At 42.8% G+C, this 13,907-nt stretch overlaps 1 protein-coding gene across 1 annotated transcript in view; it reads left to right on the top strand.

Annotated features, from left to right (window-relative positions):
• The window catches only part of LOC110502092 (receptor tyrosine-protein kinase erbB-4), a 108,021-nt gene that overhangs the window by 25,429 nt on the left and 68,685 nt on the right, over positions 1-13,907 (top strand). The window contains exons 4-6 of the mRNA XM_036959590.1: positions 4,771-4,903; positions 12,313-12,435; positions 13,760-13,858. Coding sequence (XP_036815485.1) covers positions 4,771-4,903; positions 12,313-12,435; positions 13,760-13,858 — 355 coding nt within the window. The remainder of the gene's footprint in view (positions 1-4,770; positions 4,904-12,312; positions 12,436-13,759; positions 13,859-13,907) is intronic.

Raw genomic sequence — 13,907 nt, 5'->3', positions numbered from 1 at the left:
CACACACACACACACACACACACACACACACACACACACACGCACACACACACACACACACACACATGCTGATTGTCATATTGGCTCAAAGTCTGTTTTTTACTTATTACCCCATTCTCCACTTTCCATTTGGGCATATCTCTACAATGTTTACTAGGAGTATGCCTTTGCTTTCCTACAAATTACAACTATGTCTCTTGAAGCCACTTCCTCCACAAATCATCATGTCGTCCCTTACTACAGTAAATCCATCCCTGTAATATTGGGTAGGAGAGAGGTGGAGCTGGGAGAATGAGCAGGTGCACCCTATTCCCTATGTGCCGTGGTGAATTTGTGGCACACTACATACAGTAGGGAATAGAGGAGCCATTTGGGAGGCACCCGATGACCGAAAGATTGGGGGGTGTTTCATTTGATTCCAGAAGTGAGCTGAGTGGATAACATGTAATGGGCCTGTGATGTACCAGGTGGCTGATAGCTTTCCTGCTGATGTAAAACATGACTGGAGTGTGCTGACGCCGCCACTCTGCTCTGTTCTGTTCTGCCGAATGAGCCCTTTTTACAGTTTTTTACAATCACTTTGGCACTAATTTCAGAACCTTGATGTCATTTTTCAAAACTATAGACACAAAACTCACAACCAATGATCAAAATGCACATTTTTCAAAGCTCTTAACACTTTTTCCAATTGCTTGGATACAATACACATAAAGCTAAGATAATTTGTTCTTTGAACTAAAATCGCCTGTTCAAAATGACACAACTTAATATCAAAATATTACCATTTCAAAATGCAATTCACACATTACATCTGAGATGACTATCTATTCATTTCATTACAATGATCTAACTATCAATTGATACAACAGATCAAAATGATAAGTAACTGTTGCGTTACTTTTAATACATAGTTTTATGGTGCATAGTCTTAATGTATAGTTTTATGGTGCATAGTCTTAATGCATAGTTTTATGGTGCATAGTCTTAATGCATAGTTTTATGGTGCATAGTCTTAATGCATAGTTTTATGGTGCATAGTCTTAATGCATAGTTTTATGGTGCATAGTCTTAATGCATAGTTTTATGGTGCATAGTCTTAATGCATAGTTTTATGGTGCATAGTCTTAATGCATAGTTTTATGGTGCATAGTCTTAATGCATAGTTTTATGGTGCATAGTCTTAATGCATAGTTTTATGGTGCATAGTCTTAATGCATAGTTTTATGGAAACTGACGATCAATATTCCATGTTTAGAACATGAATGTTTCAGGATAACAAGATCCATTGACACCAATCCAGTTCATATGGTCCCATGTACCACTGTTCCAGACCATGTTTTCAGATTTGACATTACTGTACACTCACCGGCCACTCTATTAGGGACACCTGTCTAGTACTGGGTAGGGCCCCCTTTTGCCTCCACAACAGCCTGAATTATTCACGGCGTTGTATGTTAAGAGATGCCCTTCTGCACACCACTGTTTTAAACAGCTGTTATTTGAGCATTTGTGGCCTTTATGTTAGCTTGAATGAGTCTGGACATTCTCCTCTGACTTCTCTCATAAACAAGGTGTTTTTGCCCACAGAACTGCCGCTCACTGAATGTGTTTTGTTTATCGCACCATTCTCTGTAAACTCTAGAGACTGTAGTGCATAAAAATCCCAGGAAGGCAGCTGTTTCTGAGATGCTGGAATCACCATGTGTGGCATCAACAATCATACCAGGGTCAAAGTTGCTTAGATTATGCATCTTACCCGTTCTAATGTTTGGTCGAACAACATCTACAGCTCTCTACTCTATATACTCTATATATTGAGTTGCAGGCAGCCACATGATTCGCTGTTCGAATGTAACCATCCTTGATGAGCTAAATCAGGTCTGTAAGAGCTGATGGCATGACCTATGTCATTGTGTGGGATAATGTCAGGTTCCACCATGCTCAAATGGTGCAAGCATGGTTTCAGGCCCATCCACAATTTACCACCCTGTGCTTACCCCCATACTCTCCTTTCCTTAACCAGATTGAGGATTTTTTCTCCACATGGAGGTGGAAGGTATATGATAGGCGCCCTCACGAACAAGCCACAAGCTTCTCCAGGCCATGGATGACGCATGCAATGACATCACAGCAGACCAGTGTCAGACCTGGATTCGCCCGACGATTCTTTGCAAGATGTTTGGCTAATGAAAACATCCATTGTGATGTGGATGAGAACCTGTGGCCAAATCCACAAGACAGGGTTGTTGTAAATATAGAAGTACAGTAATCAATCTTTTGTTTAGCTTTTTACAGTAAGCCAGGTGAGGAACACTGCAGTGATGTTTTACAGTAAGCCAGGTGAGGAACACTGCAGTGATGTTTTACAGTAAGCCAGGTGAGGAACACTACAGTGATGTTTTACAGTAAGCCAGGTGCGGAACACTGCAGTGATGTTTTACAGTAAGCCAGGTGAGGAACACTGCAGTGATGTTTTACAGTAAGCCAGGTGAGGAACACTATAGTGATGTTTTACAGTAAGCCAGGTGAGGAACACTGCAGTGATGTTTTACAGTAAGCCAGGTGAGGAACACTGCAGTGATGTTTTACAGTAAGCCTGGTGAGGAACACTACAGTGATGTTTTACAGTAAGCCAGGTGAGGAACACTGCAGTGATGTTTTACAGTAAGCCAGGTGAGGAACACTGCAGTGATGTTTTACAGTAAGCCTGGTGAGGAACACTACAGTGATGTTTTACAGTAAGCCAGGTGAGGAACACTGCAGCAATGTTTTACAGTAAGCCAGGTGAGGAACACTGCAGTGATGTTTTACAGTAAACCAGGTGAGGAACACTGCTGTGATGTTTTACAGTAAGCCAGGTGAGGAACACTACAGTGATGTTTTACAGTAAGCCAGGTGAGGAACACTGCAGTGATGTTTTACAGTAAGCCAGGTGAGGAACACTGCAGTGATGTTTTACAGTAAGCCAGGTGAGGAACACTGCAGTGATGTTTTACAGTAAACCAGGTGAGGAACACTGCTGTGATGTTTTACAGTAAGCCAGGTGAGGAACACTACAGTGATGTTTTACAGTAAGCCAGGTGAGGAACACTGCAGTGATGTTTTACAGTAAGCCAGGTGAGGAACACTGCAGTGATGTTTTACAGTAAGCCAGGTGAGGAACACTGCAGTGATGTTTTACAGTAAACCAGGTGAGGAACACTGCTGTGATGTTTTACAGTAAGCCAGGTGAGGAACACTACAGTGATGTTTTACAGTAAGCCAGGTGAGGAACACTGCAGTGATGTTTTACAGTAAGCCAGGTGAGGAACACTGCTGTGATGTTTTACAGTAAGCCAGGTGAGGAACACTGCAGTGATGTTTTACAGTAAGCCAGGTGAGGAAAACTGCAGTGATGTTTTACAGTAAGCCAGGTGAGGAACACTGCTGTGATGTTTTACAGTAAGCCAGGCGAGGAAAACTGCAGTGATGTTTTACAGTAAGCCAGGTGAGGAACACTGCAGTGATGTTTTACAGTAAACCAGGTGAGGAACACTGCTGTGATGTTTTACAGTAAGCCAGGTGAGGAACACTACAGTGATGTTTTACAGTAAGCCAGGTGAGGAACACTGCAGTTGACCTTTAACTGTTTTTTCTTTTTTTGTAGCTAATTATTTTTGCTTTGATTGAAAAAAACCTATGTTGTGATTTTATTGTATTTCATCAATAAATGTCATATTTTGTTCAATGATTCCACTGTGTCTGTAGTATTCACTCTACTAGTCCTTTTACAGTGATGTATTTACATGAAGTAGCATAATGAAACATGTATCACATATGTTGTACTACAATATTTAATGATTGTACGGACAACTACACAGTGAAACTATCGGTATCTTGTGTGTGGGTGATCTAAATGAATGGTCCTATGCTATTTCATGATAAATGAGTTATTTGAACCAATGGTTCTGCAAGTACAAGGTTTCTTTAACGATATGAATGCACAATGCAATGTTTTGAACATTGGACAGCCTGTGTTACAAGTGATGACCGTTTTGAGTTTTGTGTTTAGAGTTTTGAAAAATGACCACAAGGTTCTGAAATTAGTGCCAAAGTGATTGTTAAAAACTGTATTAAGACCATCTCATCTTCTCACCTACAGTATACTGTGTCTGCGTTCTAAAAGGCACTCCATTCCCTATATGCACTTTTAACCAAGTCCCTAGGGGTATGGTCAAAAGTAGTGCACTATGCAGGGAATAGGGTGCCATTTGGGACGTAACCCAAAGTTCCCAGCACTCAGCGCAGACAGACAGACAGGGAGACAGGTTGGGAGTGTAGAGGGTTGGAGAGATCATGGAAAGTCCTGATCACACATGCTGAATGGAATATATTATTTTTATTCAATTAGAAAAAATGTCCTGACTTTCATTTCTTTCCCTTCTTTGAATTAACTGCCTAACATTGTAACAGGACACCCGCAGATGCTAGATCATGTATTTTGTCAAAGGTTGTTAGCTAATTAAGAATTGTCCCAAGCTCTAGTCAGCCACGTCTGTTGTGACCTCTGGAGTAAGTGCTTATCAGACCTGGTTTCAAATAATATTTCTTTCCTTTCAAATATTTGTAGCATTTGATTAAACCTACTTGACCTGCCAGTTGGACAAACTAGTCCATTGGTTTCCCTGTACCAGCCAATAATAGGTACATCAAGAGCAGCTAAACTATTTTAAAGAAAATAAAGAGGTAGTATTTAATGCTGTGGCCCTATCTCACATCTCTCTCCCTCAGGACTCCCCTGATTGCAGCCGGGGTGATAGGTGGCCTCTTCGTGGTGGTCATCGTGGCTCTGAGCGGAGCCGTGTCCGTCCGCAGGAAGAGCATCAAGAAGAAGAGAGCCCTGCGACGCTTCCTAGAGACAGAGGTATGGGGTGTGAATACACACACACACACACACACACACACCTGGAGACAAAGTTTGGATGTGGATGTGGATGTGATAATCAAGGATAGAGGTATGTACTTCAAGCTTACTGGAGACAGGACAGGGTAAGGACATCTTGAGATGTGGATCATAGACAAACCTTCCATTGGGCTCTCGTCAAAATATAGGGAATAAGGTACCAATTGGGATGTAGCACGAGTTTACAGTACAAAGACTTTGCACTGATTAGTTTTGAAGTTTCAATTCACTCTCATCCTACATCCTAATCTTAGTGTGATGGTCTTCCCTTCACTCACTGCTTTATGAAGAGCTGTAATAACACAGAGCCAGTAGTGCCAATCTCTCTCTTGGCATGTGATGTGCTCTGTTATAGGTGAGGGCCACCATAGTCTATGAGATCACAGAGTGGCCTCTCTCTCTCTCTCTCTCTCTCCCTCTCTCTCTCTCTCTCTCTCTCTCTCTCTCTCTCTCTCTCTCTCTCTCTCTCTCTCTCTCTCTCTCTGTTGCCATTCTCCCTCCTCTCTCCCACTACTCTCTGACCTCTCACGTCCTCTCTCTGTTGCCATTCTCCCTCCTCTCTCCCACTACTCTCTGACCTCTCTCATCCTCCTTTCTCTGTCCTCCCTCCTTCCCTCCTCGCTCCCTCCTCTCCTTTGTTAATGTTTAGAATACCTGAGCTTGAACCCAGAGTCAATAATGACTAGTGTTATTATTTGGCTGTTTTTGGAACGGACGTTATGCACGAAAATATCATCAGTACTCATATTGACCTTACTCTGAACCAGGCAACACAAAGCAACACAAATACAATCACACCTTATTAAAATCTCAATCATCTTGTTGTACTGCTTTAATAGAACATTATGCCACTGTACTGTACCTCGTCTAGAAATGCGAACACAACAGCCATTACTGTATTACAACTTTACTTTTATGTAGAGGTAGCTATGTTCTGTATCTGCGTTCTACAGAGTGTCTGCTCCTGACCAGCATGACAATACACTGTCTTAGAGTACAGGCTAACATGAGAGGAACACACACACACACACACACACGCATGCACAAACACTCACACACACACACACTCACGCGCATGCACGCACACACGCGCACACCACACACACACACACACACACACACACACACCACACACACACACACACACACACACACACACACACACAATCCTACAAGCCTATGCATAACAATGCTCCCTGCTTCCTCCTGACTCTGTAGCAGTACAGCATAACTGTTTTCTGTCACTGTCTCTTTGGAAAATTAGGCAGCTCATCCATCAAATGGAATAGACAGATGTCAGCCTGTATCCCAAATGGCACCCTATTCCCATAGTGCACTACTTTTGAACAGGGCTTGTTGGGGAACAGGTTGCCATTTGGGATGGAGCTCAGGCTGTACTCATGTCATCTGGATAACAGAAACCTTTTATTCTCTCATCATGGTGCATCCCAAATGGCACCCTATTCCCGACAAATGTAGTCCACTACACCCTGGTCAAAACTATTGTACTATGTAGGGAATAGGGGACCATGACGCAGCCCAAACAGGCAGGGGGGTGGGGAGCAGAGCGCAGATCTCTCATCCCCTCAAAACATCCATCTTAATGAATATCCCAGCCTGCCTTGCTCCACTCCCTGCCACGCGACCCCAACCAGGAAGCGTTCTGTCTGCATTTGGAACTCTTAATGAAATATCAAGAGCATTGTCTCCCCCCTCTCCCTTGTCTGATCAGAATGAATGGATAGGATAGAGAGGAGATGGGTAAGTCCCTAAAGGCACCTTATTACAGGACAGAACCACTGTCAGGACTGCAAACAGCACCAATACTGCAAATGTGATAGGAGATATATGATATTAGTTATAACGACGACTGTGAAATAACATTAACAGGGAGCTTATCATTCAGTTTCACTTTAATTGAGTTTCAGTATACTAGCCATGTTTTGAATTCATATTTTAGTCCCATTCAGTACTGTAGCTACTAGCTACATACTGTGAGATGCCTGATGCGTACAGTTGAAGTCGATAGTTTACATACACTTAGGTTGGAGTCATTAAAACTCGTTTTTCAACCACTCCACAAATGTCTTGTTAACAAACTATAGTTTTGGCAAGTCGGTTAGGACATCTACTTTGTGTGTGACACAAGTCATTTTCCAACAATTGTTTACTGACAGATTATTTCACTTATAATTCACTGTATCACAATTCCAGTGGGTCAGAAGTTTACATAAACTAAGTTGACTGTGCCTTCATCTCGTAGAGATGAACGTACTTTGGTGCGAAAAGTGCAAATCAATCCCAGAACAACAGCAAAGGACCTTGTGAAGATGCTGGAGGAAACAGGTACAAAAGTATCTCTATCAACAGTAAAACGAGTCCTATATCGACATAACCTGAAAGGCCGCTCAGCAAGGAAGAAGCCACTGCTCCAAAACCACCATAAAAAAGCCAGACTACGGTTTGAAACTGCACATGGGGACAAAGATCGTACTTTTGGAGAAATATCCTCTGGTGTGATGAAACAAAAATAGAACTGTTTGACCATAATAACCATTGTTATGTTTGGAGGAAAAAGAGGGAGGCTTGCAAGCCGAAGAACACCATCCCAACTGTGAAGCAAAGACTGGTGCACTTGACAAAATAGATGGCATCATGAGGGAGGAAAACAACGTGGATATATTGAAGCAACATCTCAAGACATCAGTTAAAACTTGGTTGCAAATGGGTCTTCCAAATGGACAATGACCCCAAGCATACTTCCAAAGTTGTGGAAAAATGGCTTAAGGACAACAATGTCAAGGTATTGGAGGTACCATCACAAAGCCCTGACCTCAGTCCTATAGAAAACTTGTGAGCAGAACTGAAAAAGTGTGACCGAGCAAGGAGGCCTACAAACCTGACTCCGTTACACAAGCTCTGTCAGGAGGAATGGTCCAAAATTCACACAACTTATTGTGGGAAGTTTGCGGAAGGCTGCCCGAAATGATGAAAGAAATAAAAGTTGAAATAAATCATTCTCTCTACTATTTTTCTGGCATTTCACATTCTTAAAATAAAGTGTTGATCCTAACTAACCTAAGACAGGGAATTGTTACTAGGATTAAGTGTCAGGAATTGTGAAAAACTGAGTTTAAATGTATTTGGCAAAGGTGTATGTAAACTTCCGACTTCAACTGTATGTGTCTTGTTCTATTGCTAATGTTCAGGGCGGTATAGCGCTAGCTCACTCTGAGCTCTGCCTGCAGAGAGGACAGACAGGCATTCACTCTATCACCGTGTAGGAGAAGAGAGTAGGGGATGGGAGGAAAGGGGAGAAGAGGAGAAGAGAGTACTCTGTGTTAACAGACAGTAGGTTCAGGTTCCATTAAAGCTCTCAACACCACATAGTGTAGTGAAAAAGCCTGGATGTACTGCACTCTAAAAAATGCTGGATTAAAAGCAACCCAATTTGGGTTATTTGGTAACCCATCACTGAGTAAATATTGAACAGAACATACATTGGGTTATTTTGACCCAGCCAGTTCGGTTGTTGGGATGACCCAAATATGGGTTAATTTATCCTTTAATTTGGTATTTTTTTACAGTCACCATGCGTTGACCTAAAAGCTGGGTCTTTTTTAATTTACCCATATCTAATTTACTGTAGTATTGTCTGGGGCACTACATGTGCCTGCTACTTACACAAAATACTCATAATTTAAAAAGAATTGCTTGACTAGCCACCTCCTCTAATTACCTGGCTCCACCTGCACCTTTGTTTAAGAAACTCAATATCTTGTCTATTTTCGACATTAATGCACGGCAGTTATGTAGTTTCATCTACAAATACTCATACCTCCCAGACAGTTGTCATGTCTTTGGCTATGCCGGATTAAGTTATATGACATGCTATTCTATAAAATCATTTCTCCGTAATTGATATCACCTGATTGAGCTAATCATGTAAATGTAATTAACTAGAGAGTTGGGGCACCACAAAATGATATTTATAGAGCTGTTATCTTCCAAATAAACTCTTAAAGACCTAGTAATATTTTACATAAATAGCAGTCAATATTAATCGTCACCTTAATTCAGTCTCATCTGAAAGTTGCAAATTCTTGGTTATCTTCATGAACCCTGGCTAACAAGTTGAATCAGCAATACAAAGTTGGGTTTAATTATTTATTTACTAAATACCTAACTATTCACACAGAATTACACATACACATAATTAATCATAACTTGATTACAAATTATGTCATGAAGGAAAACGTCCCCAGCGGGCGGAACAGATATGACAGCTGGTTACACAAAAGAAAAGGGCTGGGTTTGGGTGAAAGAGCGGGAAGACTGAGGACCAAAGGAAGAAGCTGTGCTATCGTAAATACAGTATCTTATGCATTCTAAATTACCACCCATTTGGAAAAGGAAAATGCAATAAATATTTACTCTGAGCTGCGCTTCGGTAGGTTGGTGGTAGATGGAAGGCCGTGTTGCCAAACCGAGTCCTTTGAAGAATGTCTCTGGTTGTCAATTGGATACGTTGTAGTAACGTTGTTGTGTGATAGACAGGATACTCTGTCTGTTCCTTCCTAACCCTCGTTTGCAGCTGCTGTTGCTAACTCAATGGCTAGGAGGTATCGCTTCTGTAGTGAATAAGAGTTCAAAGTTCATACCATTCGCAACCAAAGCTCACGCTGATGTTCGCTTTGTTCTGTAGTTATTATCTGAACCATTCTGACATCGGACCATCGTCCTCACATCCTCGGAACAGGAGGTTATATTATCGTCAAGGCTTTATATAGAAAGGGAGAGGAGGGCGTGTTTGAAATGTTTTATAGCCCATGTCCCTTCACAGGGGTGGGCCACTGATTGAGCAGAGCCCTAACCTTGTGAAAACCCAAATCTCACATTTTAGAAGCTAAAATCACATTTCATCCCATCACGAATAATTTCATATTCAAACATTTAAATTGAACAACAATTCCATGTGAATCCGATAACTCTGATGTGTAGACTTTCCACTGTAGTGTTTATGTCATCTTATCATTGATGAGAATGTCTCAGAATGTCTCAGATGACAAACGAACTGGTCGGATTACCAGAATATAGTTAATTTCCCCCCACCTTCTGATGTTCCCAGAATATCTATGTTAACCAAGGGGTTTGCAAATGTAACATCACTAGGGTAGAGAGAGGAAAAAGGGGGGAGAGGTATTTATGACTGTCATAAACCTTCCCCCAGGCCAACGTCATGACACAGTTTACCTTTCAAAGGATTCTTCCAGGTTCATTCTGAAATCCATCTTTATAACACAAGACACTGTGATAACCTTCACCCTCCCCACTGCCACACCTCACATAGTCAATTCTCTATCAGACACAGAGGTACCATACTCTGGAATTGCCAAAACTTCATCATCCCTCAATAACTTTAAGCGTAGACTGGGGGTCAGTCTGATGAACCAAACTACTCAGTAATCTCCTCCATATAGCCCAACTCACACTCATATCCACACATGCGCACACACATTTAAACAAAACATATACCGTTTAAAAAAAATTATGATTGCCTATCTGTCCATTTGTACTTTTATGATTAGTAGGTTTTGTTACCTGTTTTATCAAACTATTTAATTTTTGTACACGTGTGTGGTATATAGTTTTTTTGTGGTGTGGTTTTTATAGAAGCCCTTGTGCTACCAACCACACCTGCACACCGTATTTGTTGTTGTTGTTGTTGTGATAGCTATACAACAGAACATGAATGACATGTATTTTCATGGGTGGCTAAAAATAACTATCTGAAAGTCACACCCCTACTAAACTACGCCTCCAGTCTTCTGATCTGACCCACTGGGTCATATCTCAATAACCCAGCCCCAATATCCCAGTAGTTTTTAAAGAACACAACAAACCCAACAACAACAAAGAACCCAACAAAGTGACCCAATGCCCTGCAACCCAGCAGTTGGGTCAACCAAACAACCCAGCATTCTTTTAGAGTGTACCCTACAGTTACAGTGTACCCTACAGTTACAGTGTACCCTACAGTTACAGTGTACCCTACAGTTACAGTGCCATCAAGTGACGGTGCACTAGGCTCTTTACAAGTTGTTTCAATAATGACAAGATTGTGGCTTTTTCCACTGTACCTTACATTATTGCTCTCTCACACTCTCTCCATCCTCTTCTCCCCACTGTGCTGTCTTGGTTATCTGCATATATATACACACACACACACACACACACACACACACACACACACACACACACACACACAACTTCTTTCCTATTATGTTATTCAGTATAACCTGCCTCGATGCAACCTTAGTGCTTTGACGTCAGTGATGTCAGTTAGGGAGTAACAAAGAGGGAATGACTCTACTCGTAGAGACTACTAGTAAATGGTAGTGTCCTAGTGGTCTTCCTCAGTTTTCAGCACCACAGATTAGAGGCAGTTGGTGGACAGTTCCCTCCTTGTCCTTGCTACCACACATTCAGCACCTCATGTAATGGACAGCTCCCTGATGTCCAGGGCGACGGAGAGGTGACTGGATTTGTGTGACCCTCCACTCTCTTTTCCTGCCCCCTCTCTTTCCCCCTTTCCTTCCCTCTCACCTTTCATGCCCCTCCCTCTCCTCCCTATCCCTCTCCCCTTTCCTCTATCCTTCTTTTCCTACCCCCCCCCCCCCACACTGCTTCACATTCTCTTTCCATACCCCCCTCATTCCCCATTCCCCCTCTCCTTAGCTCTAATGCGATACTGATTTAGAATTCCATTTAAATGAAGAACAGCTATTGTTTTTTAATCAGACAGCAGTGATGAGCCGGGGGGCATGGCCACAGCTGAGAGAAGGGAGCTGATTTACTCGTTCTCTCTTTCCCCTCTCTCTCTCTTTCTCTCTCTCTCCATTTCCCTCTCTCTCTCCCTCCCTCTCTCTTTCTTCCCTCCCTACCCTGTCTCTTTCTCTCTCTTCGCTCCGTCCCTTACTCTCTTTCTCTCCCCTATTTATCTTTATTTTTCTTTCTTTCTCCCTTCATGTCTCACCCCTCCTTCCCGCTATTATCCTCTCTCTTTCACCATCTCTTCCCTCTCTCACTCTCTCTCTCTCTTTCCCCTCCTCTTTCTCTCTCTCCCCGTCCTCTCGCTGCCTCTACTTCATTCTTCTCCACTTGAAAGATAATGAAACAACTACTCTCTCATACAATATCTGTAAAGTTTAAAGAGTGCCATGCCCATGGGAGATGTGACTGGTTGGTTGCGTAATTGCTTGATGGATAGATTGGTTAATTGACTGGTTGATGGAGTGAGGAACTAACATATTGCAGATTGATTGATCGATGAATTGACTGATGAGTTGATTGATTGTGTCTCCCTACAGCTGGTGGAGCCACTAACACCTAGTGGTACAGCCCCTAACCAGGCCCAGCTCCGCATCCTCAAAGAGACTGAACTCAAGAGGGTCAAGATACTGGGCTCGGGGGCCTTCGGCACCGTCTACAAGGTATCACCTTATCACATACCACAATCACTTGTTTTGCTCATTAGAAATTAGGAGGTTTTTAAAGGCGGAAGCACATAGAGATGAGGGAGAGGGAGAGATGACAGAGGGAGAAATGGACAGAGAGATGAGGGAGAGACGACAGAGGGCGAAATGGACAGAGAGATGAGGCAGAGAGGACAGAGGGAGAAATGGACAGAGAGCGGAGGGAGAGGGAGAGAGGACAGAGGGAGAAATGGACAGAGAGATGAGGGAGAAATGGACAGAGAGCAGAGGGAGAGGGAGAAAGGACAGAGGGAGAAATGGACAGAGCGATGAGGGAGAAGGAGACAGGACAGAGGGAGAGAGGACAGAGGGAGAAATGGACCGAGAGCGGAGGGTGAGGGAGAGAGGACAGAGGGAGAAATGGACAGAGGGCGGAGGGAGAGGGAAAGAGGACAGAGGGAGAAATAGACAGAGATATAAGGGAGAGAGAGAGAGGACAGAGGGAGAAATGGACAGAGAGATGTCTCACAGTGTAGAAGTCTGAACTATGTCTCACAGTGTAGAGGTCTGAACTTTGTCTCACAGTGTAGAGGTCTGAACTATGTCTCACAGTGTAGAGGTCTGAACTATGTCTCACAGTGTAGAGGTCTGAACTATGTCTCACAGTGTAGAGGTCTGAACTATGTCTCACAGTGTAGAGGTCTGAACTATGTCTCACAGTGTAGAGGTCTGAACTATGTCTCACAGTGTAGAGGTCTGAACTATGTCTCACAGTGTAGAGGTCTGAATTATGTCTCACAGTGTAGAGGTCTGAACTATGTCTCACAGTGTAGAGGCCTGAACTATGTATCACAGTGTAGAGGTCTGAACTATGTCTCACAGTGTAGAGGCCTGAACTATGTATCACAGTGTAGAGGTCTGAACCATGTATCACAGTGTAGAGGTCTGAACTATGTCTCACAGTGTAGAGGTCTGAACTATGTCTCACAGTGTAGAGGTCTGAACTATGTCTCACAGTGTAGAGGTCTGAACTATGTCTCACAGTGTAGAGGTCTGAACTATGTCTCACAGTGTAGAGGTCTGAACTATGTCTCACAGTGTAGAGGTCTGAACTATGTCTCACAGTGTAGAGGTCTGAACTATGTATCACAGTGTAGATTCAGCTGCCGTCTAACTCAGCTCTCCTACCCCTTTTTGTTAAACACATTTTTCTTGTTCCCTCCATTTAAAAACACCTCTCCACCTCTCTCCTCTTCTGTCATCTCTTCTAACTCACTCCTCCTTTCTTCACCCTCTTCTACCCCTCTAACTTACCTTTCCTCTCTCATCTCTTCTCCCTCAGGGTATCTGGGTCCCGGAGGGCGAAACTGTGAAGATCCCAGTGGCCATCAAGATCCTGAACGAGGCAACGGGACCGAAGGCCAACGTGGAGTTCATGGACGTGAGTGTTTTACTGGCTCCGTATAGGCCCCATACAGTGCCTTCAGAAA

Source organism: Oncorhynchus mykiss, chromosome 22 (assembly GCF_013265735.2).
Source record: "Oncorhynchus mykiss isolate Arlee chromosome 22, USDA_OmykA_1.1, whole genome shotgun sequence".
Lineage (NCBI taxonomy): Eukaryota > Metazoa > Chordata > Actinopteri > Salmoniformes > Salmonidae > Oncorhynchus > Oncorhynchus mykiss.
Note: the sequence above shows the minus strand (reverse complement) of the source record. Positions and strands in the feature narration are given on the sequence as shown.